This window comes from Pogoniulus pusillus, chromosome 15 (genome assembly GCF_015220805.1).
Source record: "Pogoniulus pusillus isolate bPogPus1 chromosome 15, bPogPus1.pri, whole genome shotgun sequence".
NCBI classification, from domain to species: Eukaryota; Metazoa; Chordata; class Aves; order Piciformes; family Lybiidae; genus Pogoniulus; species Pogoniulus pusillus.
In genome coordinates this window covers 24,879,646-24,904,625 of record NC_087278.1, presented here as the reverse complement: position 1 = coordinate 24,904,625, position 24,980 = coordinate 24,879,646, and the positions used below count along the sequence as shown (strand labels likewise).

The window sequence follows — 24,980 nt, the reverse complement described above, 5'->3', positions numbered from 1 at the left end:
TCATTTCTCCAGCCATGCCTTTAATATTCATAGGACCTCACTGATGGGCAAATCTCATGAGCACTGATGGGCTCACTCATGGGCAAATGCACATTGTCCTCAGCACAAAGTTCCACATCCTTTCACAAAGTCTGCTGCCCTGCAACCTTCCCATGCACGGAAGCAGACTGCAGGAGTCTGATGATGCCCTCAGCACTTCAAACACTCGTTTTGTTGCCATGACATTTCCTCAGATTTTTAAGGCTTCATCCAGTTATAAGATCTGAAAGAATTACAATGTCCACAAATGTGTCCCAAAAGCTGCCAACAGTTTGGTTCTGATGTGCTTTGTTCTGAAGTTCTGATGGTTACCACCAAGAATCCATCAAACCAGAGAGCTTGTGGAGTCTCCTTCTCTGGAGACATTCCAAACCCACCTGGTTGTGTTCCTGTGTGACCTGCCCTAGGTGATGCTGCTGTGGCAGAAGGATTGGACTGGATGATCTCTGGAAGTCCCTTCCAACTCCTAACATTCTGTGACTCTGTGAAACAGTGTAGTGGCCTTCAGAAGAGCTCATGCTACAGACTACATTGCCTGTGTGTTTAAGAAGCCTTTGGGATAACTCCAGAAGCTGTAGATGCAATCTGCTGTGCCTGGACATCTCTGTGCTGTCAGCAATCCTTCATCACATTTAGAGCCAGTCCTCCCTCACTATCCCCTTTATCCAGTCCAAGTAGCTGAGGATCTTGGTGTAGAAGCCATAGCCTTCGCCACAGCCGATACCCCAAGAAACAACACCAGTGGCCACCCAGCGACCCCTTGCAGCGTCTAACACCGTGAAGACACTGCCACTATCCCCCTGGCACGTGTCCTGCTTGACTGTGAGGGAGCCAGCACAGAACATGTTCTCAGAGAAGACCATGGGTACATCTCTGCTCTTGCCGTCCAGCCAGCGCTGACACTTGTCTTGGGCAACCGCGGGCAGCCTCCTGTACTTCAGCTCATTGGAGATGAAGTTTTTCTCCACGCCGAAGCCACTCACGTAGCCCACGTGTCCATCCAGGTAGGAGGTGGTGTCGGTGGGATCTGGGAGGCAGATGGGCAGCACTGCAGGGCCTAGGGTTACTGGGTGCTTCAGCTCCAGCAGGGCGATGTCCCCATTGAAGTTGTACTCGTCTTCAGGGTCGTAATCTGGATGGATAAAGATCCTACGTACAGGGTGGTTACCCAGCCTGTGGAGCTCCTCCACCTTGGTGTGGCCAAGGAAAACATTAGTCTCCTCTGCCAGCTGGTCCAGGCTCACGTTGCGGTACCCTGCCCCTTTGGGGAAGACGGTGTGGGCAGCAGTCAGGATCCAGCGCTCGCCCAGGAGCGCACCACCCCCTCGGCCGTGGATGCCAGTCAGAGCCTGCCAAGGGAAGTTGCCTCTCCTGGCTGACCTGCCTCCCAAGACCTGCTGCACTTCAGTCACAGGGTTGTCTGGCTTCCCACACACTGCAGAGAGATGCAAGAAGATCATAGAATCATAGAATCAACCAGGTTGGAAGAGACCTCCAAGATCATCCAGTCCAACCTAGCACCCAGCCCTAGCCAGTCAACCAGACCATGGCACTAAGTGCCTCATCCAGGCTTCCCTTGAACACCTCCAGGGACGGTGCCTCCACCACCTCCCTGGGCATGTTGCCCTCTGTTGCCCTGGCTTCTCTTTCTCTTTTCTACACCAAGACTGCTCAATTCCATCTTATTTTTTTGCCTGCCTCTCTTCTTTCCCAATGCCATTATCCTCACCCCCTTCCCTGCACTTTGTCCTGGCTTTGCTGTGACCGCAAGCATTGATCAGTGAACACCAGACTAAGTCAGAATTCTTTACTGACCTGGCAAGCAGGCAGGAATCTTCACCTGACCATCTCCATCCACCCAGGTTCCCTCCGATGAGCAGGTGAACCTGTCTGTAGGAGGAGAGGGGAGTTCATCAGTTAAGGAGAGCATGCAGGAGGGATATAATGACTTTTAGAATGAGGCAGGGTAGGAACAGGCTGAGACAGCAAGCTCAGGAGCTAGGCTGCAGAGCCAGCAAAAGGCTGGAGAGCTCTCACAGGTGGAAAGTCTGAGCCTTAAGCCTGGGGAGCAGAGACAACTCTTAATTGGAAATCTGAGTTGTCTTCATGCACAGATGTCAGTGTCTGTGTGGGATTAGGACTCACCACCACCTGTTCCAGTGACAAGGTGATAATATGGCTCATTGCACTGGTAGGTGATCACTGACTGGTACTCATTGTTTGCAGGTGTGTTAAGGTAGCTGAATGCTCCATTGGGCAGCTCTGCAGGGTTGCCACAGTTCACAACTACAAAAAAAAACAACAAGAGATGACTCAAGGACAGCCTCACTGCCTGCAGGTTTGGTTCCCAGCCATGATGTGAAGGACTAGTTTGGAGAGCAGGAGGAGAGCAGCAGTTCCTCATGGATCTCAAAGTAGGATCTTTCTCTTTTGGAAGTTACAACATAATAGCAACATTTTAGTGAATTTTTAATATATTGAGGAAAATCATTGCTGGTTTTGCAAGCAGAAAGATGTAATGGAAGTCAACAGTGGCTCTCCACAGGTCCTTCCAACCAGCATACCCACTGTCTATGGCCACAGACAAATGTAGTCAGATAGGTCAAACTCCCCATGCTCTTGGAAAGGAAAGACCGCAACAGGGGCACGATCCCAGTCCTCAGGTAACTCACTTTCACAGCGGGGCAGGGGTTGATGCCATGTCCCATCAGCCTGGCAGACAGCCGTGAAGGACTTCAGCTTTCGGTCGCCCTGCATGGGAAAGAAAACCATCTCTGGGGGGTGTGTGGGGCCTCACCTTCCCTGTCCCACATCACAATATTATCTGCCTGTCTTTTCATTGCTGGCCAACAGTTGTTGCTCTGCAGTCTGTTCTAGCTGCTGTCCTCTTTGGTTGCCACAGGCTACCAACTCATGACAAGTCAAGATGTCAGCAACCATAAAGCTGTGCCAAGACTGAGGCACTACCCAGTCCTGGCAACTGAATGAATGGCAAGGGAGCAGGTAACACATTCTGCACGGAGTCTGATTTTACATCACTCATCTTCTACCAGGGCTTCATGAAACTCTAAGTGCATAAGGAAGGGACTTGGGAAAGGAGAAACCACTGGAAGAGAGCCAATAGGAAGGAAGCAAGAAAGAAACAGAAACTGCAAGAGGGTGTCATGGGTGAAGTCTCCAAAGAAATTACTGAGAGGTGAAGGACACAAACTGGAGAGAAGCCAGAATGTGGCTGGAGTGGAGAAGGGACCTCACCTCCATCAGGTTATACCCAGCCTTGCAGCTGACAATGAAGTAGTCCTGAAATCGATAGACAGGCTGCAGGTCTCTGATGATGGAAAACGGATCCCGTGGGACAGGCTGTGGACATCGTACTTCTGTGAGAGAAAGGCACAAAGTGAGTTGGTGTTAGCAAATGCTGTAGACAGGCTGCAGCTGCCCCCAGGGAAGTGTCTTACTCTCTGAGGTGTAGTGGATCTTCCAGCCACGGCTGAAGCCTGACTTGTCAGTGAGGAAGAGTATGTCCACCTCATTGCTTTTGGTTTCAATGCTGCCAGGTGACTCCCTGCCACAGAACTCACCAATCTCTCTCCCTTGTGCTTGAACCTGGTGAGGAGAACACCTCTCACAGTGACACAAACACACATGCCTCCTGCCCCAGTATCCCCACTGTGATCCAGACCAAGCCTGTCACACTGCTTGTGGTGCTGACCAGGGCTGGTTGTCTGATCCACCTTTGCTGACATCAGAACAAACAGCTGACCTGCCACAAGCTCTGCTTCTCCTTCATCATGAGGATCAGAGCTGTCAACCCCTTCAAATTCTGAGATAAAACTGAAAGGGCAACTTTTTTGGCTCCACATTTAGTGCCTGTCACCCAGAGCCTCTGACTCCAGGATAGTGGTATTTAAGTGCACTGAGGGAGGGACCAAAGAGCTCAGGCCTTCATACTGGGGCATGTTCCTTCTGCTGATCCCATATTTCACATCCTAACAGTGTCCCCACAGTTCCTGGCCAGGTCTGGCAGCAGGGCTGGAAGAAGAGTTTGCCAATCTTCAGTACCTTAAGCTGGTCATAAGGACAGTGGACCTGCTGGTGGTCATCAATCTCAAAGGGCTCCAAGAACTGGAGGATGATAGACAGGCCCTTCTGCAGACGGATGCTGTAGTTACAGCGGAGATGTCCAGGATAGGGCTGGGGGTACTCAGGGCTGCTCAGGTACCCAGATGCCTCTGTGAACAACTCACTGCTGCACTGTACTGGTGGAGAGGAAGCAAGCAGAGGTCACCCTGTGAAGCTGTGTCTTCTGCAGCGCTGTCAACTGCTCCCACCCTTCCTGGCTGACAGGTTCCTTCCCTGGAGCCCTCTCGTCTTTCAGAATTTCAAGTTACCTTTGCAGGAGTGCTGATCACTCTGAAGCTGGTAGCCAGGCTTGCAAGAACAGAAGTAGCTACCCACATAGTTGTGACAGAAGTGCTGGCACTTAGGCCTTTCATCATGTGCAGCAGCATTGTTAGGGTCACATTCATCAAGGTCTGAAGACATAGCAGATAGAGAGACAAGGGGAGGAAAGTGTTAAGCCTCTCTGCTGTACACTCAAAGCACACAGAGGTTCATGTGCTTGCTTACAGCTTCTCTTTATTTGCCTGACAAGAACTAAAACTAAAACTGGTTGTGCCATGCAGGCTCCTTCCTGCATGCTGAGGGCACTGCCTACTCACCCACAGCTTGGTAAGAGGCCAGGAAGCCCCTGTAGGGAATCACTGTGCCGTTGTCTTCATTGGAGAAATCAGAGTGAAACTCCAGCTGCATCCTGTTCCCCTTAGAAACAAACTCCTTTCTTCCTGGGTGATTGCCTGTGGTTGACTCAAGCTGGCCACAGTATCGACCCAAGTTCTTCTTGTCTGCTCTGATCTGTCAAGGTCAAGGGGAAATCACTGCAGCCCCCCAAGATTCAGCCTGCTCCATGCCATGAGCTGCCAGTACCTCCTCCACTCATCTCCACCCTTAACTCCTTTCCTTTATGGAAAGCATGAGAAGAGGCCAGGTCAATGGAGAACCACTGCATGTGGCGGCCACTAGACTCCCAAATCCAGCCACCCCTTGGCCCAGGTACCTATGCACATACCTCAACATAGTCATAGAAGCAGGACTCAGATGGCTCCAGATCAAAATATCTGAAAGTCAGCTTCACTATGTAGCCTACTGGGACATGGATATTCCAACTGCTGCTGTTATTGTTGGGATATGGTTTGGGATAACCAGGAGATCTGATCTGCCCAGAAAGGTTTCTTGGGACTGGACTGGAACTGGTCACTCCAAAAAAGAGGAAGGCCCATAAGGGAAAAGGCACATTCCTGTGAACATGAAACCAGACATTGCACAAAATTAGGTCATCCAAAATCAGAGGAGGCTTCACAGATGACTTGTGCACTAAGGGGAATCTAAACAAAGAAGGCCTACTTGCAGGTCCAGCCTCTGGCTTGGATCCCTTAGGAACAAGGAAGGGAACCGAAATGAAGGCAGCAGTGCTGCCCACATTCCAGCACGCATCACACACCAGAGACTGAGCAAAGTGCTTGAAGGAGCTGCTGGAAGGAGCACAAGTGCACCCCCTGAGCCATGTCAGCACCAGCGCAGGTCTGGCTCCCCTGGGCGCTGGGGCAGTAGGACATTCTGGCTGCTGCCAGCTCAGGATCTTTGCCCGGGTCATTTGCTGAGGGGCTGAAGAGCTCAAGCTCGCTTTGCTAAGGAGCAGTCCTGCAGTGCCTCCGGGGCAGCTCTCTCCCCAGTCACGCCTCGCACTCTCTCCCCCGAGGCTGGCACTCGATTTTGTTTTCCCTCACTCTGCAGGTCTCCTCGTTTGGCCCCTGGGCAAGCAGCTCACCACCCGGGCAGGAGGATCCTTCTTCCTCGCCTCTACATGCTAGCAAAGCTCTAGGGGAGGCGTAGCGAGCAGGACCTCTTCTCCTTGCTGGGAAGGTCTCACGCTGCGCTCAGCTGCCCGCACAGCCGCGGCCGCGCTGCCCCGCTCCCCAGCCGCCCCACTCACATGCCTGTGCGCTCCGCCGCCGCGCACCCCAGCGCGTCCTGCAGCGGCTGCGCTCCGCGGCACGCCCGCGGCAACGCCGCTGCCCGCTGGTCCGGGGCAGAGGGAGGGAAACGAAAGGAACCGCCGGCTCCAGCGGGCCGGCGCCCGGCGCCTGCTGCCCTCTGCTGGCCACAGCGTCCTCCAGTCCCACTGTGGTGGGGTGGGAAGGGACCTCTCAGATCACCGAGACCAATCTCCCTGCACAAGCAGGTTCGACTACATCAAGTTGCACAGAAGAACTCCAGAGGAGCCTCCACAGCCTCTCTAGGCGGTCTGCTCCAGTGCTCCAGCACCCTCCCAGTAAAGCAGTTTTTCCTTACGCCCCTGTGCTCTAGTTTGTGTCCCACTGCCCCTTGTCCTGTCCAGGCACCACTGCCCAGAAAAGAGCCAGGCCTCATCCTCTTTCCCCCCATCCTTTAGATATTGATCAGCATTGATCAGATCCCCTCTCAGACTGCTCTTCTCCAGGCTACACAGCCCCAGGTCTCTCAGCCTCTCCTCATAGGAAAGATGCTCCTGCCCTCTCAGCATCTTTGTGGCCCTCCATTGAACTCTCTCCCCATCTCTCTTGAACTGGGGAGCCCAGGACTGGACACAATACTCCAGATGAGGCCTCCCTAGGGCACAGCAGAGTGGGATGAGAATCACTCTGAACCTGCTGGCCACACTCTTCGCAATGCACCTCTGAATGCTGTTGGTCTTCTTGGCCACAGAGGCACTGTTGCTGGCTCAGTGAACTTGTCCACCAGCACTCCCAGGCCCTCCTTTGCAGAGCTGCTCTCCAGGAGGTCAACCACTCACCTGTCCTGGTGCGTGAGGCTGTTCCTCCACAGGTGCAGGACCCTACACTTGCCCTTGCTGAACTTCACAAGGGTCCCAGCCTGTCCAGGTCTGAGTGAATGCCAGCACAGCCACTCCTCCCAGTCTGGTACCATCACAAACTGGCTGAGGCTCCACTCTGTGTCTTCAGACAGGTCATTGATAAAGATACTGAGCAAAACTGATCCCAGTCCTGCCACCTGGGGAACATCACTAGCCAAAGGCCTCCAACTAGACCCTGCACCATTGACCACAACCTTCTGAGCTCTCTCCCTCAGCCCTTTCTCAACCTACTGTCCACTCATCTGACCCACACTTCCTAAGCTTTTGTACAAGGATGTTGTGGGAGACAGCGTCAAAAGCCTTGCTGGAGCTGAGGTAGCTAACATCTACTGCTCTCCCTCACACCCTCACTTTGGACACTTTATCATGGCATTAGATTTCATTAAATCCATTTCCATTTTAACACACAGGGCTTCTTTTCCCTTCTCTGCTGGGAAGGGGTCACTGACTTACAGAACCACCACTGTAGTTTAGCTCCCAATATTGGCTGAACACCACCACACAATCACGCAGTGAGCGCCTCTGAAGAAACACCCCATGGGCCCACACCTCAGAACAGAGACTTCAGTGGGTAGCATGACCCCAGGGTGCCCTGATATCCAAACATCTCGTCTGTGATGAACGCACCTGGGCAGGCTTGCTGCTGTGTTGTGCCAGAGCACGTTCTGCTCACTTGCTGTCCCACTGGAAGAGAGCTTTACTCAGAAGCTACATCTGGAGAGCAGCTGGCAAGCACTTGAAACTACTCTGAGCCCTGCTACGAACAGGTCAGCAGTAGGAAGTGTTGCCTTACAGAGTGTGGATGGACAGAGGTGACTGAGGGTCACTTCCATGGAATCTGAGCATTCCAGTGTCTTCCAGTATCCCAGGGGCAGTGCTGGGAGTTACCCATGGAACTTTGAAGGCACATTTCCCATGTCTTAATTTCCTTCCCACACTCCAGTAACAACCTCTGGGCTACTAGGAGAGTACTTCAGGTGACCAGCTGGGAGATGTCCAACTGCAGCAGCCCACCTCTAATGTACATCACATAGATCCACATGATTTGGACAATACAGCTATGCCCTCAGCCCTGCTCCAGTGCTCCCACTGAAGGTGTTCCACTTCAAATGACCTGTGCAATTTTCTTCACATGAGGCAGGATCCAGGGAGCACCTGGCACCACTTTTCCTCAGGAAGATTTCTTCCTTCCTTTGCTTCAGGGCAGAATACAGGATGCCAAAACTAGCAACCATATGCTGCCTGCTTGACTTGGGTGGGTTGCAAGAAGACTGGACAATAAATCCAGACAATATCAAAGCAAAGAAACTGTAGGTCTTCAGCACAAAGATGCCAACATCCTTTTATGGAAAGATGAGACTCATGCTTTGAGCCCAGAATGTTGCAGGTCATTGGAAAGAGAGCTCGTTCTACAGCCTCAGAGGCTATGAGATCATGCTCTGACATGCAGACCCTCTCCTCTGAGAGGCTGGATGCTTTATCCTCAAACTTAAACAAGGAAGACAGAGAAATACCCCAGCTGGGCCTCCTACAGCTACACCACCTATACTATCCTACACAAGAGCCACACGGATAAACACTGAGCTTCTTTCCCAGGGCACTCCACCTTCAACCCCTTGATTTGACTACCTGTCATAGCCTTCTGGGGACACTACCTCTGGCAGAGTGGGCTTCACTCAGCCAGATTTGCACTATCCAATGGCTTACCACTGAGCATATCAAAACTTATTTTCTGCCTTGTGCAAGCATCCTCATCTCTCACAAACTTGTGTCTCAGGAGCAGAGTTTTGCTGTGCAAAGTCACCACCTGACTTGGGCATCACACCTACAACATCATCACAAAAGAAGAAACAGTGAATTACTGGTGCTGCAGTTACCCACTAAAGCCTTAGAACAGGTCTGAGTGCTGTCTCTTATGACTGTGACACACATGGACTACATTAAATGGGTATGATTCCTGTCTAGGATTCTGGCACAACCACCTGCTTCCTGGACAAGGGACAGTGGTTTGAAGCTGAGAGAGAGCAAGCTTAGACTGGACCTTAGGATGAAGTTCTTCAGTACAAGGGTGAGACTCTGGAACAGGCTGCCCAGGGAGGTTGTGCATTTCTCCTCCCTGGGGGTGTTCAAGGACAGGTTGGACGAGGCCTCGAGCAGCTGAGTCTAGTTGAGAGGTATCCCTGCCCCTGGTGGGGAGGTTGGAGTAGATGACCTCTGAGTCACTTCCAACCTGAAGGTTCTGTGATTCTATGAAGATCAGAGGCTGTTATGGATATATGATGCCTAACAACCAGTCAGAAGCAATTCAGTCAGCCCCTTACCTCATGGGCTTACATGACAAAAGTGTGATTGGCAAGGCAATAGAAGGGTCTGGCTGACCACCTTATTGCAATAGTTGTCTACCAACAAAGCAGAAAACTGAAGTTTGTGCCAGCTTGTGCTGTAGGTCCTAAAATTAGTTGATTAGTTCCTGATCACAGGATCTGGAAGATACTAGCCTGGACATGGTGAAGTGAGTTATGAAGCAATCACCAGAGGATCAGAAACAGCTCAGAAGGGCTTTCAGCAGATGGAGGTGGACGAAGAGGGCAATAGTTACACCAGCTTCAGCTACAACAGTGATCATGCAGAGGCTTTTTAGAATATAGTAGAACCATGGAATTGTTTGGAGTGGAAAAGATCTTTAAGATCAAGTCCAACCATTCTCTAACTCTGCCAAACCTAATGGTAAATGGTGTTCCTCAGCACCACACCTCTACCACTTTTAAACACCTCCAGTGACGGAGATTCAACCACCTCCTTGGGCAGCCTGTTCCAGTATTTGAGAGCCCTTTCAGTCAAGAAGTTTCTTCTAATACCCAACCTAAACCTCCTCTGGTGCAACTTGAGGCCATTCCTCTCATCCTATCACTTGTTACTAGGGAGATCAACCCACACCTCACTCCAACCTTTTCTCCAGTCTAAACAATCCCAGTTCCCTCAGCTACTCCTCACCAGACCCTTCACCAGCTTTGTTGCCCTTTTCTGGACGCTCTCCAGGACCTCTTTTGTAGGAAGAGGCCCAAAACTGACCCCAGTAGTCATAGAAGGAACGATGGCTTGTGGAGGTCAGCAGGTAAAGGACACGCTAGATGGCATGGCTATGACTGCTTGTTGGGTTTCATTGTGTCCCACCCAGTAGTACTCTTGCACTGTAGATACTGACAGGGTGCTGTAGCCTAGGATGCCCTCAAAGACAACCTGAAGAGCCAAGTGTCAACGGCTGAAGGAGAGCTGCAGCTCCCTAGCCCTTTGCTTACCCCCTGTTCTGAATGGATGTTTCTCATGGCACTGATCTTTGCAGCTGCCTGAAAGATGTTTCTTTAAATACTGCTCTTCAGATGAGCTGCTGGAGGAAAAAAAAAACGCATTTTCTCATCTTGAAAAGAGCCTGTGGTTTCCAAATCTGACTACTCTTGCTTCTCTGTGATGTCAGTAACTACAATTTCTGCATCTCCTACCCTTCAGCCTTATCTTGGGGCACAACCACAAGTGTCCTTCAGAAATAATTGCCTGCTGGCTGGCTCATGTATCTCTCATCTGGTGTCTTCATCAAAGGACATCTCAGTCTTGGGCACTGGCCTGGCTTTTCAGGACACCTCATCTCCTTTGGTTCTTTCCTGATCTCTACAGAAAGGAGCTGTGAACCAGGGCAGCTATAATGGCCATGGGGAGATGCTGCCAGAAGAGTGCTAGGGCTAGAAGTCGTGGCCATGGTTACACCAGTAGGAGAGCCTGAGCCTTCCTCATCCATGGGACCTTCTCTGGAGTGCTGTGAAGCATGTGCCTAGTTCCTTTGCCCCAGCTCTTGGATTTCACACTATTATCTTATAATCCTTGACTGTGAAGGTCAAGTCTTGCTTTCCACCCTCCTGTTCAAGGATCGCCAGGGGATGGGAGAGGACATCTGTTGTTCTGGTGTTGGTGGCTGCAGAAAGGGGGCAGGCCTTAGGCATCCTTGCTCACACCCGCGGTACCCCCACACCCTCCCCAGCCCTTCTTCTGAAAGGACCCCTCCGTGCCGCTTCCGACTCATCACCCGCCCCAGGCTCCCCATGGCCGTCTCGTCCTCCTCACAGCCCGGCCCCCCTGGGCCTGTAGACCGCAGATCTCATCCCGTTCCACCCCTCGGCTGTGAGGCGAGGTATTAAGAAAAGACACCGCCACAGGGTGGGCTCAGCGCCTTCGGCTCCTGCTTGCTTTTAATCCGGGGCAGCTGGCAGTGGGCTCCCTCCAGGCATTCTTGCAGGAAGGGCGCTCACTTCACTTTCTGGAAAACCTGCACACAGACCTCATCTTCCACAGTCATGCGCTGCGAAAAGGCCGAAAGAGCAGTTGAGGAGCTGAGGCTGGCTGCTGACCGCTCTGGCCAAGCCCCAGCTGCCGCCGCCGCAGCCCCGCCTGCCCTCCCGCTGTGAGCTGGAGCCTCACGGGCTGCAAGCTGCTGCAAGCCCTTCCCGGCCCTCCCACGGCTGCAGCGGGCCGGGCTGCAGCGCAGAGCCATGGCCTCTGCTAAGCCGTGTTAACTTTTAAACCCTGGGCGAGGATGTTTACGGCAGCTCCCACTGAGCTGTGACTCAAGTCTGAGACGAGCTGGAAGGAAACTGCCGTGCTTCAGAGCCCGTCGCTGTGTGTTGTGTCCCCACCCCAGTGATGGGACTCAGTGAGCTGGACTGGACCCCTCCTCACCAGATGCAGCCGGTCCCCCTCCAGCCAGTGCCTCCAGCCTCGGTTCCTCTTCTCTCCGAGCTGCTCACACACCAGCTGATCTCCCTCCCAGGAGACAGTTGTCTGAGAAAAACAGGAAAAAAAGGAGGGGAGGTCCCGAAAGCTGCACTGCCAGGTCTTAACAACAGGGTTTCTTTCAGACACACTTTGAAACGCAGTCCCTGATCTGGGGTCTCTGGTGGCTTCCTGAGATGGATGCTTTGTGGTAGGTGAATGACCCACTGGCTTCCAAGAGCAGCTGAGCACTCAAGTGGGTGAATGCTGTGTCCTTCCAGGGCTCTGCTCCAGAGGACAGTACCCTCTCGACTCCAAAGCACTGGGTTCCTGTCTGCTTGGTGCTCTTCCCCTTTGCTGTGACTGATTTACTTGTAGAACCTGGACTTGCAGAGGCACATCAGTTCTGGGCTGGGTGCTCAGCTAGTCCCTCAACTTGTAATCCATCCCGGTCTGCTGCCAACCTGCACTGCTTGGGCTACTCACCTGGCACTTCCGCCCGTCCACAGGCTCCAGGTTTTCCTCAAACTGGACTCCCAGGTCAAAATCCATCACATAGTCCCGCAGAGAGGTGATGGTGCGGATGACCATATGATCTCCTGTGTGGATGATCTCCTTGTCGGGTTGCAGGAGGCAAACCAGTTTCCGCAGGACCACGTTGATATCTGGAGGGCGAGAGGGAGGGGGGACTTGGGGTTGAACTGGGTCCCTTCTCTACCAGCGTTCCCACGGAGCTCCTGCACTCCTGCAGTCAGGGAGCCCCAGCCGTCATCCTCCTCCCCACACCCACCACGAGCGCAGAAGTGACAGTCACAGACAGACGCTCCAGAGAGTTCCAAAATCCTTTCCTAACTTCTCACCGAAAGTAGGAAAGAGAGCAGGATGAGGGTGGAATTACCTAAAGCGCGCAGGTAATTCTCCAAGTTCTCCTGAGAGACGAAGCGGTAGTAGCCAGTGAGGTTGGGAGGCATCGCGGGGCAGAGGGCCGGCGAGGAGAAACGAGAGCAAGGAGCGGGATCGGGACAGAGCCGGGACAAAGCTCGCTCGCCGGGCGTGCCGGTCCTACTCCCACGGCGCAGAATGCTCTGTGGGGCAGGCGGGCTCACGGCCTCCCCGCCGCAGTAAGAGTCCCTGCGCCGGGGGGCGCGGAAAAGGCCGGGCCTGACCCTGCATCCAGCATCCCCGCCCCGGCCGCGGAAGGACGTGAGAGCGACGTGAGAGCTCACCTCCTCACTCTCAACCCTTCTCGGGGGCTACTCTCGGTAAATTCTCGGATGCCAACCAGCAGCATGGCCCTTTTCCCCCGGCACCGACCCCTTCTCACACTGTCGAGCGCCGGTGGCTGCCAGCTTGCGCAGAGCAGTACCCCAGCCTCCCTGCCGAGGAGACGCGACGGCAGGCTACCAGCTCCACCCTGCCGGCCCCCGGCGGGCTCCGAACGTAGTCCGCAGCAGCGGCAGCCACCCACAGGCTTTCCTCAGTGCGCCCCAGCCTCTTCCTCCCGCGACACCCTGCAGCCCCAGACGCCAATTTTGAAGTCTCCCCCTCAGCCCTCGCCCCTCTCCGAGCCCTGTCCGGATCGCAGTGAGAAGGCAAAACAGCGGCTCCAGCGAGCCCCTCCGCAGCACCTGGCGCGGCGGCCCCTCGCATTGGCTGCCCGGTGCTCGCCGCGCCCGTGACGTCATGCTGCAGTGGCGGGGCGGGACCGGGCGTGTCTGGGAGCCGGGCGGAGACAGCCAAGGTACCGGGCTGCTGGAGGTGCTGTCGCCGCGGCAGCGAGGGCGTGCGCCGGGGAGGGCCGAGCCTGCCCGCCGCTGTCCGCTGGCCCCGGGCGGGCTGGGACGCGCCGCCGCGATGGGCGACCCTCGGTCCTCCGCTGCCGTCCTCCTGCCTCTCCTCTGCTTCTGTGTCGCGCTTCCCGCCAGCGCCTCCAACAAAGGTGAGCAGTGGCGCGCCGCGGGCACGGTCCCGGGAGATGGCGGTGCCGAGGGGCAGGTTGAGCGCGGCTCATCCATCCGCTCCCGCCGCGGCGGTCCCGCCGGCTGCGCGCTGCTCAATGACTTTGGCTAGTACAGCTGTGTCAGGGCATCTCCGTGGCTGCCCGGCGGCTCCGGCTCCCTTTGCCCTTTCAGACGCCTTCCGCCCACCCCTTCTCCTCTTCTCCATCTGTCCCCTGCCACCGCTTTTTTTTCTATTTTTCCCCACCCTTCAAACATTTCTCTCGCGTTTCCCTCTTCCCACCCATTTGCCTTGCTTTTGTTGCAGTTAAAATCTGGCTTTCCTTCCCATCCTTAGAGAGAATGTGTTGCTTCTTCACAGACCTCTGGTGTCCAAAACACCATCCCCTATCTCCATCTTCCCATTCTAGTCCATCCATCTACACTCTGTCAATAGGAATTACTGTGCAGTTCTGTGTTAATGATGCAGATTGCTTACAGAAAATGGTATTTATGTGCTAAATGTATGAAAAAACAACCACTGGTGCTGCAGCGGCACTGTGCTGAATGTAGATGTCCTTTGAACGTGTTGAGCAATGGAGAAAGATGTAGGTTTCTAGAGCTGTGGCTGCAGAGATAGGCATGAGAAATCCATTGGAGGGGAGCCAGTGCATCAAGAAATGGATGGGGTGGGAGAATCTTGAAACCTGCAAGGGTCTTGGGCTTATCAGAGAATATGGCAGCTCAGGGTGCTCTCTGATCTTCAGCAGAGATAGGACGACAGGTTGGGTGCAGCACAGAGCTCTGCGTCTGCTAACTTGGGCAGGGGCATTTATTTGTCCTGCTCTGCTGCCAAGGGGCCTGGTGGCAAGGCAAGGCCACTCACACTCTGCATCTCCTCTCTCCTTCCTGAATTTAAAGCTCTGCCCACCTTTGGCAAATTCTTTCAGATTCACACGAGCTTTCTTGAAGGTGGTAGGAGTCTATATCCTAAAAATATTCCCAAAATATTTCTCTGAATCTCCAGGAACTCATCTCCTGAGGAATCAGACTGGTGGTTCCGAAGTTGCAGGTGGATGCAGTGAAGGATTTCTCTCTCCCACCAGCTTGTTACCCCAGCAACGGGGCACATTTGGTGTTTGTAGCTATGGATTCCCATCTCAGTGGTGTGGTGCATGGATGGGAGCCATCATAGAGTGGAATCTGGTGGGGGCAGTGGAGGGGTGGGGTGAACCGTGGGCACTTGCACAGAGGGAGGATTCCACCTGCATACTGAGCAGGGTGGATGTTTCTATGGCTTTCCTACGCAGTGCTTTGTAATCTTCACCAGAACACTGAGGGAGGAATGCCAGCCCGGGCTCTTTGCTGCTGTGCCAGGCTGGGTCTGCCTGCACTGCCCTGTCCTGCATTCCCACCTCGACCTATTGCCCTTTCTTCTGGCTCACTCCCGGGATCCTGCAGCATCCCCTGGCCTCGACTTGCAGAAGTGCTTAGCTGGAAAGGATTTCATCCCTTTTGAGTCAACGTCTCAGGCCATGCTGGGATGGTTTCTGAGGGTCCTGTGCTGCAGAGGATGAATTCACACAGCGTTAGTAGCTGCCCTGAGGGCAAGAGCTCTGCATCCAGCTCCCCACCAGATCCCAGCCAAGCTGTGCTCCAAGTACTGCTTGGTTCTAATAAACCTTGGTCTCCAAGGGGTGGGAGCATGGGGGGATTATCTGAGAATGGGGGTTGTAACTAGGCCACGTAATATAATCTCTGAGGTCCATTTGGAAGAGAGCAGGCATGGGGGAGGGGTTTTTAATTCGTAATGATTTTTCTTCTTCCCCTCCCCCGCCCTTCCCCTCCCCCCCTTTATTTCTCCCTTTCCCTGCCCCAGAGCCTCTGTGATAAAGATTAATTTGCTATTTCTGGGCCTGTGACATTTTTCAGAGCCTCCTGCTGGCTGCTGCCTCCACGCCAAGCCTGGCTGGGCTCCAGCCAACAGGATTATCAAGAAGGGGCCAAAGGAATATGGTGCTCACCATGGAGTGGGGAAGGAAGGAGCAAGGGCCTCTGAGTAGGTTGCTAGACATGTAGGATGGCTGACTGAAAGTGTGCCTGGGTATGTGCAGATCCTGGGCCTTAGTCCAGGGGATGCAAGGCTTAAGTGATAATGGCTGCATGTGAGACTTGTCCTCCGGGGACATGCCAAGGGAAGGTGCATCCTGAATTCTTTAATTATGGCTTCAGTGAGCTAAATAATTCAGCATTTGCAACCTGCCTCCAGAATCAGGCTACTTCTGCCTCTTGACTTCATGTTTTAAAACAACTCCAGCTTTCTTGGGCACCCAGGTGCCTCTCCATAGATTTCTAATAATAGAGTAATGAAGCCAGAAGGAACACGTTTCTGACGTGGTCTCCCAAGAACCATGTAGAAGTAAAGAAAAAGAACTTCTTCCTCCCAGCCTGCTACAGACCTCTTGATTTCCAGAGATTAAAGCAGGGAGGGGTGGTTGGCTACTGCCACTGGCAGATATTCTGCTGTTTCCTAACAAATCTGTCACTGCCACATAATGCATTCTTGTGCTCCGTCCCTTACCCCAAATCCACTGCAGCGAACAAGCACAAACCCTGGATTGAAGCTGAGTACCAAGGCATCATCATGGAGAATGACAACACAGTGCTGCTCAACCCACCGCTCTTTGCACTGGACAAAGACGCCCCGCTGCGCTATGCAGGTAGGTGGGCAGGGATGCTCTGCTGCGCTATGCAGGTAGGTGGGCAGGGATGCCCCACTGCGCTATGCAGGTAGGTGGGTAGGGATGCTCTGCTGCGCTATGCAGGTAGGTGGGCAGGGATGCCCCGCTGCGCTATGCAGGTAGGTGGGCAGGGATGCGCTGCTGCGCTATGCAGGTAGGTGGGCAGGGATGCCCCCTGCGCTATGCAGGCAGGTGGGCAGGGATGCCCCGCTGCGCTATGCAGGTAGGTGGGCAGGGATGCCCCGCTGCGCTATGCAGGTAGGTGGGCAGGGATGCCCCACTGCGCTATGCAGGTAGGTGGGCAGGGATGCCCCACTGCGCTATGCAGGTAGGTGGGCAGGGATGCTCTGCTGCGCTATGCAGGTAGGTGGGCAGGGATGCTCTGCTGCGCTATGCAGGTAGGTGGGCAGGGATGCCCCCTGCGCTATGCAGGTAGGTGGGCAGGGATGCCCCGCTGCGCTATGCAGGTAGGTGGGCAGGGATGCGCTGCTGCGCTATGCAGGTAGGTGGGCAGGGATGCCCCGCTGCGCTATGCAGGTAGGTGGGCAGGGATGCTCTGCTGCGCTATGCAGGTAGGTGGGCAGGGATGCGCTGCTGCGCTATGCAGGTAGGTGGGCAGGGATGCCCCGCTGCGCTATGCAGGTAGGTGGGCAGGGATGCTCTGCTGCGCTATGCAGGTAGGTGGGCAGGGATGCCCCCTGCGCTATGCAGGTAGGTGGGCAGGGATGCCCCCTGCGCTATGCAGGTAGGTGGGCAGGGATGCCCCGCTGCGCTATGCAGGTAGGTGGGCAGGGATGCGCTGCTGCGCTATGCAGGTAGGTGGGCAGGGATGCCCCGCTGCGCTATGCAGGTAGGTGGGCAGGGATGCGCTGCTGCGCTATGCAGGTAGGTGGGCAGGGATGCCCCGCTGCGCTATGCAGGTAGGTGGGCAGGGATGCCCCGCTGCGCTATGCAGGTAGGTGGGCAGGGATGCCCCGCTGCGCTATGCAGGTAGGTGGGCAGGGATGCTCCGCTGCGCTATGCAGGTAGGTGGGCAGGGATGCCCCGCTGCGCTATGCAGGTAGGTGGGCAGGGATGCTCTGCTGCGCTATGCAGGTAGGTGGGCAGGGATGCGCTGCTGCGCTATGCAGGTAGGTGGGCAGGGATGCGCTGCTGCGCTATGCAGGTAGGTGGGCAGGGATGCGCTGCTGCGCTATGCAGGTAGGTGGGCAGGGATGCGCTGCTGCGCTATGCAGGTAGGTGGGCAGGGATGCGCTGCTGCGCTATGCAGGTAGGTGAGCAGGGATGCCCTGCTGCGCTATGCAGGTAGGTGGGCAGGGATGCCCTGCTGCACGATGCAGGTGGGTGGGCAGCGACACCCCCCTGCACTATGCAGGTAGGTGGGCAGGGATGCGCTGCTGCGCTATGCAGGTAGGTGAGCAGCGGCGCCCTGCTGCGCTGCGCAGGTAGGTGGGCAGCAGCACGGAGCAGGGTATGCGTGGTAGGAAGAGCCTTGCGGAGAGGCAGGGACGGGAGGGCACTCCTGCTGTGCTGGATTCCAGCTGTCTCCAGGAAATGATCACCTCCAGACCTTGTTCCAGAGGAGGTCCCCAGTGAAGGCCAGAGACAGCTTGGGTACAGCTTGATTTAGGATGCTGGAAGCTGTTTCCCTTAGAGAGAGAAAGCAAGGGTGGAGCCAGCCACTTCTTGACGCAGCTTTGCTATTTCCAACACTCACATGCACAGCTCTGTGCCTGTAAGCTCTGGAGAAGGCTGGTAGGGCACACTTCACTGGCAGTGCTGCCTTCTCTCACAGGAAGCACAGATCCCTGACACTATAGGTGATGTTTTACGAGGGTTGAATGCTTGGTGCTCTCTTAGGCCATGCCTAGAGCTTCCTCATGCATCCTCTCTCAGCTTTGGAAGAGGAAAAGTGGTCCCTGTGAGCTGAAATTTAGGATTTAGGTGACCCTATCTGCAGTTTCATGTACCTCCTGCATGTGTGGGTGGATGAGACATTATGGATCTTGGTGCTCAGGTTGTCTATCTGCAATATATGGCCTGCTTTGCCTTTCTGAGGCAGTAAGGTGTGCTTTCAGTACTGTGTCAGTAGATCTAGCTTGAGCCTTGTAACCTTGAATCTTTCTTGATGCTGGTCAAGACTCCTTGTTGTGGGAACAGTTTCCAGCAGAGGGCAACCTACAGCAGAGATGTCAGGAGGAGCTCCTAAGGAACCAAAAATTGCTGGAAATGAGAGGGAATAATGAGGGAGAAAGGAGAGTGTAAGTTAGAAAAGAAGAAAATATGGGAGAGGGAAGCAGGCAGGCACAATGCACTCTCCTCAGTCCTTTTCTGCCAGGTTGGATGGGGCCTTGCACGACATGGTCTAGTAGGAGGTGTTCCTGCCGTTGGCAGAGGGTTGGAACGTAATATTTAAGGTCCCTTCCAAGCCAAAGCATTCTATGATTCGTTCCCTCCACCTTTGTGTGCACCAGGTGAAATCTGTGGCTTCAGGATCCATGGGGCAGGGGTACCTTTTGAAGCTGTGATCCTGGACAAAGCTACAGGTGAAGGGCTGATCCGAGCCAAGGAACCAGTGGATTGTGAAGCACATAAGGAGCACACATTCACCATCCAGGCCTATGACTGCGGAGAGGGGCCTGATGGAGCAAATACCAAGAAGTCACACAAGTAAGTCCATTTCTCTGTGTTAGAGAATGTAACCTGTCACAGAAACACAGCTGAAACTCGCTGGGGGAGTGCTTCCTTCAGCCAGAAGTGTGTTTCTCAAGCCTCAACTGTAGAACTCAGCATGTTAGTATGAGCCACTGGCCGAGTGGCACACGTGAACACATGAGAAGTGTGGGCTGCTTGACAGCTGTGTCTAAGGGTTGTATTTTATGGTGCTGCATACAGGCAGGAGGTCTAGATTACATCATCGCTCCTTTTGCTCTTTCTCTGGGGTGGGAAACCACTGTCCAAGCTCCTGTGTGCCACCACTGAAACCGAGGTCTCTTTCCTGGTCCTTGCCTGTATAAGAGCTGGCAGTCAGCCTGGCGCACTTGGAGCGCGGCTGAGGGGGTGGCTCCTCGTCAGCCGGTGGTCACAGCGCTGTTCTCCTGCCCCAGGGCCACAGTGCACGTCCGCGTGAACGACGTCAATGAGTTTGCTCCTGTCTTTGTGGAGAAGCTGTACCGCGTGGCAGTGACCGAGGGCAAGCTCTATGACCGCATCTTGCGCGTGGAGGCCATCGATGGAGACTGCTCGCCGCAGTACAGCCAGATCTGCTACTATGAGATCTTGACCCCCAACATTCCCTTTCTGATTGACAACGACGGTAAGAAACCGCACCTCCCAGGCCACTCTCCCTCTCCTGCTTCGCTCTCCCTCTGCCAGGCCTGTTTGCCAGCAGAGCTGTGTGAATCTTTGAGCACTGCTGACCTCTGTCTTCTGGTGCAGACGTAAAGCAGACATTTTGTGCCACTGCAGAGTGGCACTGGATGGGGGAGACTCCACTTTTTTTTTGGCTGATCCCAAGTGAAAGTGATTTCTAGAAGAAGTATCTTTGAGGAGACTTTCTTCCCTCTTCATCTCTTTGCTTTGCCAACCAGGGAACATCGAGAACACGGAGAAGCTGCAGTACAGTGGGGATCGGCTCTACAAATTCACAGTGACAGCCTATGACTGTGGAAAGAAGCGGTCTTCTAATGATGCTGAAGTGGAAATCCAGGTGAAACCCACCTGCAAGCCCAGCTGGCAGGGTATGAAACCTCCAGATTCAGTTAGGTTTTCCCTTTGCTTTTGCTAAAGCAGTTCTGCTCGTTCCAGATGTTTGTGTGTACATCTGTAAATCTGTATGCCCATAGGTATGGTTCAACCTCGGCCCTCACCCATCAGCCCCATCTAGGGGGATGCAGCAGACATCTAAGTGTGTTGCAAAGGCACAGAAAGGCAATGCCAGCGTTGGAAAATTGTTCCTTGGATTAATGTGAACTACTAAAGCTCATAGACTGTACTTAATGTAGATTGGTTTTTGGGCTGCTCGTAGAATCATAGAATGGTTTGGGTTGGAAGGGACCTCTAAAGGTCATCCAGTCCAATCCCCCTGCAGTCAGCAGGGACATCCCTCACTTGAGCAGCTTGCTCACAGCCTTATCAAGACTGACCTTGGGTATCTCCCTGGATGGGACCTCAATCATCTCCCTGGGCAACCTGGGAAGGCACAAGCAGCAGTATTGCATGAGATCACAGAATCCTAGAATGGTTTGGGTTGGAAGGGACCTCCAAAGGTCATCCAGTCCAACTCCCCTGCAGTCAGCAGGGACATCCTCTACTAGAGCAGCTTGTTCACAGCCTTGTCCAGCCTCACCTTGAGTATCTCTAGGGAAGGGGCCTCAACTCCCCCCCTGAGCAACCTGTTGCAGTGCTGCAGCACCCTCATGGTGCAGAACTTGTTCCTAACATCCAATCTAAATCTGCTCTCATTTCAAACCATTGTCCCTCGTCCTGTTCCTGCAGGCCTTTGCAAACAGTCCCCCTGCAGTCTTTTTGCAGCCCCCTTCAGGTACTGGAAAACTGCTGTTAGGTCTGCCTGGAGCCTTCTCTTCTGCAGGCTGAACAACCCCAGCTCCCTCAGCCTGTCCTCATAGCAGAAGTACTCCAACCCTCTGATCATCCTCATGGTCCTCCTCTGGACCCTCTTCATCAGGTCCATGTCCTTCCTATGTTGAGAGCTTCAGAGCTGGACACATCCTCATCCTGAGAGTGTTTGGCTTTTCCAGAGGTGGTGTCTGCCTAAAGCTTCACCTTAGTTGATGGAATGAAGGGGAAATCCACACAGCTCAATATCTACTCTGCCTGATAAGAGAGGCTGACAATCCAAAGTGTAATGCTACACTGGTACTAGCTGTAGAAGATGAAACTTTAAACTCTCTGCTTCCTGGAAGTCTTCCCTTGCACTGATAGCAGCTGCACAAAGTTGTCTTTTCAACATGGAAAGGACCAAAGATCTCTGTTTCTGGGCTAGCTCATGGATGCCACTTGTATGTGTGAGCAATATTCTGGCAGGCCTTAACCCTTCACTTTGACTTCTCTTCAGGCTGGAACAAGAGGATTGAGTACACTCCAGGTGCAGGCAGCCTGGCACTCTTCCCCAGCATTCACCTGGAGACCTGTGACGAGCCCCTGTGGAACATCCAGGCCACGGTGGAGCTGCAGACAAACCACGTGGCCAAGGGCTGTGACCGCGACAACTACTCGGAGAAGTCGCTGCGCAAGCTCTGCGGTGAATTGGTGGTGTCCTGGGCCCGGGGCAGCTGTGGCACACAACCCTGCTCCTTCCCTTGCCAGCTTTCCCAGGGCTAGCTCTGTGCCCCATCGCACAGCAGAGGTGCTGGGACACACACTGTGTACAGCTGCTGTGGTCAGTAGGGCTGTGTGAACCCCTAGCTTGTGGCTGCCTTGAGGGTCAGTGGGCACCCTGCCTGTATCTGTAAGGGGCTGCCTATGCTTTCCTTGCTGGGCAAGAGGTCTCTGTGCTGCCCCAGAAGAGAGTCTGTGGGAGTTCCCTCCTGAGACACAGATGGAAAAGTCACATTCTTTCTCCAGAGGAAGGTGGCTTATAGGCAGCTCCTCCTCTTCCTGTGCTCTAGAATGTTACAGTGAGCCCTCTTCTTCTGTTCCCCGATTCTCAGGCTCCTTATCCTCCCCTGCTGACATTCTTGACTCTTCTCTTGGGCAGGTGCTGCCTCAGGAGAGATTGACCTGCTGCCAGTTCCTAGCCCCACGGCCAACTGGACCGCTCGTCTCTCGGTGCACTACAGCCAGGACAGCAGCCTCATCTACTGGTTCAACGGCAGCCAGGCTGCCCAGGTGCCCGTGGTGAACGGGCTGAGTGCCCAGGTGGGGCTGAGTGACCACTTCACCTTGTCGGTGTGGATGAAGCACGCTGTGGTGCCTGGCAAGGGCAGGCGGGAAGAGGAGACGGTGATCTGCAGCACCCTGCAGAGTGGTGAGGCCCTTTTCCTGGACTGAGGACATTTCTGCCTTAAACTCGTCAGCAGGGGCAAACCTCCTGTGTTCCAGAGCCACACCTGGCTAGAGGTCCCTGCTCAGCAGCTCAGCTTCTTCAGGTGTTGCTCGTTTTGAGAGCAGTCAAGCCTGCTGTGAGCACGCCTTGCTGAGTGCCAGCTGCGCAGGCAGCAGTGTGCCTCTGGCCCTGGCTAGTGACGCGGCTCGGGGGCGAGAGCCCTAACTCCTGCGCTTGTCCTTGGCAGAGGATGGCTATTCCCACTACTCCCTGGCTGTGCATGGCTGCCGGATTGCTTTCCTCTACTGGCCGTTGCTGGAAAGTGCAAGGCCTGTGAAATTCCTCTGGAAGCTTGAGCAGGTGAGGAAGCTTTTGCTGCTTCTCCATGTCCCTTCTCCTTCACTCCTTCGCTGACTCCTTCCTCTGCTGTCTGCCACAGGTCTGTGACGATGAGTGGCACCATTATGCCCTGAACCTGGAGTTCCCCACTGTCACGCTCTACGTGGATGGTGTCTCTTATGACCCTGCCCTCATCCATGACAATGGCCTCATTCACCCTCCGCGGCAGGAACCCCTGCTCATGATTGGAGCCTGCTGGACTGGTGAGTGCCCACTCCCTGAATCTTGACAGTGGGAAACAACAAGTGGAAGGAGAGCCAGAAGAGGTGAAGGAAACCTCATGCAATATGAAGTGATGTAAACCATGCTGGAGCCATCTTTCCTCCTCCAGAGTGGCCTCTTCCTTCCTCACAGACTAAGCCAGCAGCCCACAGCAGTAACAGCTCAGGGCCAAGTGTCATTGGCAGCTTTATAGAACCTGCAGTGCATAACCAGCTTGCAGACAGAGCAGAGCAGACACTGTATCCCATTCAGGTGTGGAGATGTGAGGCTGCATACCCCAGGTCCTTCAGTTCTCCTGAAGCAGGGCAGAAGTGAAGGAATTTGCCTGCTGCTTGCCTTCACTTCCACACAATTTCCTAGCAAGCTCAGTTCTTTACTGTCAGGGATCTTCAATCAGTTCTGTCCAGAGAAGGGCCACAAAGATAATCCAAGGGCTGGAACACCTCTGCTATGAGGACAGGCTGAGGTAGCTGGGGTTGTTCAGCCTGGAGAAGAAAAGGCTCCAGGGTGACCTTAGAGCTGCTTTCCACTGCCTGAAAAGATCCTACAGGAAGGCTGCAGAGGGGCTTTTCATAGGAGTGTCTAGAGACAGACAAGGGGGAATAGTTTGAAGCTGAGGGAGAGCAAGGTTAGACTGGATCTTAGGAAGAAGTTCTCCAGTACATGGGTGGAGACTCTGGAAAAGGCTGCCCAGGTAGGCTGTGGCTGCCTCCTCCTTGGTGGTGTTCAAGGCCAAATTGGATGAGGCTTTGAGCAGCTGAGTCTAGGTGAGAGGAGTCCCTGCCTATGGTGGGGTGGTTGGAGTAGATGATCTGTGAGGTCACTTCTGACTTCAGCCATTCTGTGATAGGCCTTTTGCAACCAACAAATACTACTCAGCTTGGGACACCCTTCTGGAGCCATCTGAGTTTCCAAGGAATGATTAGAACATGGCTTGTTGCAAACATGGCTAGGACCATGTTCCATAAATGGGAGTCAGCTAATTCCCACAATAGATCTCATTGGAAAATGAAGGAAAACCTCTATGCTTTGTGGCTTGGATCCAACAGTCTCACCCTCCCCTTCAGGATGTCACCCCTACCCCCATCCACCTGCAGTGTGCTGTCTCTGGGGATGAGGGGTGCACTGCCTGGCACATGGCTCCAGAGCTGTTCTGCTGACCTGGCCACACAGGCACTCCAAAAAGATTCATGCCTGGCCTCTTCCAGTGCCTCACTGCTGCTCTGCATGTTCTCATTTTGCAGATGAGAAAAACAAAGAGAAGATGAAGGGAAATGAGAACTCCACTGATGCTGTACAAGGTAGGGAGAAGAAAGAAGATGGTTCTCCTCTTCACTGGGCATGACTGTCACCTCTTGCATGGTGCCTTCCACATACACCTGCCCCAATCCTGTCCTGCTACTTCCCATCGTACTGGGATGAAAACTCTTGTTACCTTGGTGTCTGTGGAGCATGAAAAGGCTGACAGGAGGCCTAGGGCCTGCTTTGAGAGCTGGAGTATGCTTTTCATGTGGAGAAAGAGTCCTTGTGCCTGTTTAAAGTTGATCTCTGAAGAACACAATAACCACTAGAGACATCAGGAGATGTCACCTCATCCCTAACTATGGAATGTGGAGTTTCTTCTAAAAGCCCCCACAGGAAGCAGAGTGAGAAGGGGACAAGAAATTGTTTCCATCTGGCATTCAGCAGTTTGGCAGACCCTTCTCTGTGCCACCCACCATTCACTGCCCCAGTCCTTGTTGGTCTGGTTTTCTTTATCCCACATAGAATTTTAGAAGTTGTCACTTCCTTACTTCATCACTCCCTGTCCTCTTGTCTTGGCTCTTCCCTGTCCTCTGCATCACTGTGTCTCTCTGCCTCCCTCAACATTTGTCTGTCTCTCACACCATTGCTTCTGTTGT

At 53.9% G+C, this 24,980-nt stretch overlaps 3 protein-coding genes across 3 annotated transcripts in view; 1 reads left to right on the top strand and 2 right to left on the bottom strand.

Annotated features, from left to right (window-relative positions):
* On the bottom strand, positions 1 to 6,079 carry LOC135182079 (complement C1r subcomponent-like). The gene is made up of 10 exons (XM_064155845.1): positions 5,168 to 6,079; positions 4,761 to 4,953; positions 4,431 to 4,574; positions 4,102 to 4,298; positions 3,498 to 3,645; positions 3,295 to 3,416; positions 2,712 to 2,790; positions 2,185 to 2,325; positions 1,855 to 1,929; positions 1 to 1,474 (listed from the first exon to the last, which is right to left on the bottom strand). Exons 1-10 carry the CDS (start codon positions 5,750 to 5,752, stop codon positions 672 to 674), a joined length of 2,487 nt encoding a protein of 828 aa, XP_064011915.1. The 5' UTR covers positions 5,753 to 6,079; the 3' UTR covers positions 1 to 671.
* Positions 6,080 to 11,222: 5,143 nt separating this feature from the next.
* RBP5 (retinol binding protein 5) lies at positions 11,223 to 13,332 on the bottom strand. The gene is made up of 4 exons (XM_064155844.1): positions 12,672 to 13,332; positions 12,260 to 12,438; positions 11,741 to 11,842; positions 11,223 to 11,363 (listed from the first exon to the last, which is right to left on the bottom strand). The coding sequence occupies exons 1-4, from the start codon at positions 12,742 to 12,744 to the stop codon at positions 11,310 to 11,312; spliced, it is 408 nt and encodes a 135-aa protein (XP_064011914.1). The 5' UTR covers positions 12,745 to 13,332; the 3' UTR covers positions 11,223 to 11,309.
* Positions 13,333 to 13,441: 109 nt separating this feature from the next.
* Positions 13,442 to 24,980, top strand: part of CLSTN3 (calsyntenin 3) — a 17,718-nt gene continuing 6,179 nt past the window's right edge. The window contains exons 1-10 of the mRNA XM_064155836.1: positions 13,442 to 13,712; positions 16,308 to 16,430; positions 18,926 to 19,121; positions 19,559 to 19,767; positions 20,042 to 20,191; positions 21,529 to 21,714; positions 22,171 to 22,440; positions 22,706 to 22,818; positions 22,898 to 23,060; positions 24,324 to 24,380. Of these exons, the coding sequence (XP_064011906.1) occupies positions 13,457 to 13,712; positions 16,308 to 16,430; positions 18,926 to 19,121; positions 19,559 to 19,767; positions 20,042 to 20,191; positions 21,529 to 21,714; positions 22,171 to 22,440; positions 22,706 to 22,818; positions 22,898 to 23,060; positions 24,324 to 24,380 (1,723 nt within the window). The 5' untranslated portion in view covers positions 13,442 to 13,456. The remainder of the gene's footprint in view (positions 13,713 to 16,307; positions 16,431 to 18,925; positions 19,122 to 19,558; positions 19,768 to 20,041; positions 20,192 to 21,528; positions 21,715 to 22,170; positions 22,441 to 22,705; positions 22,819 to 22,897; positions 23,061 to 24,323; positions 24,381 to 24,980) is intronic.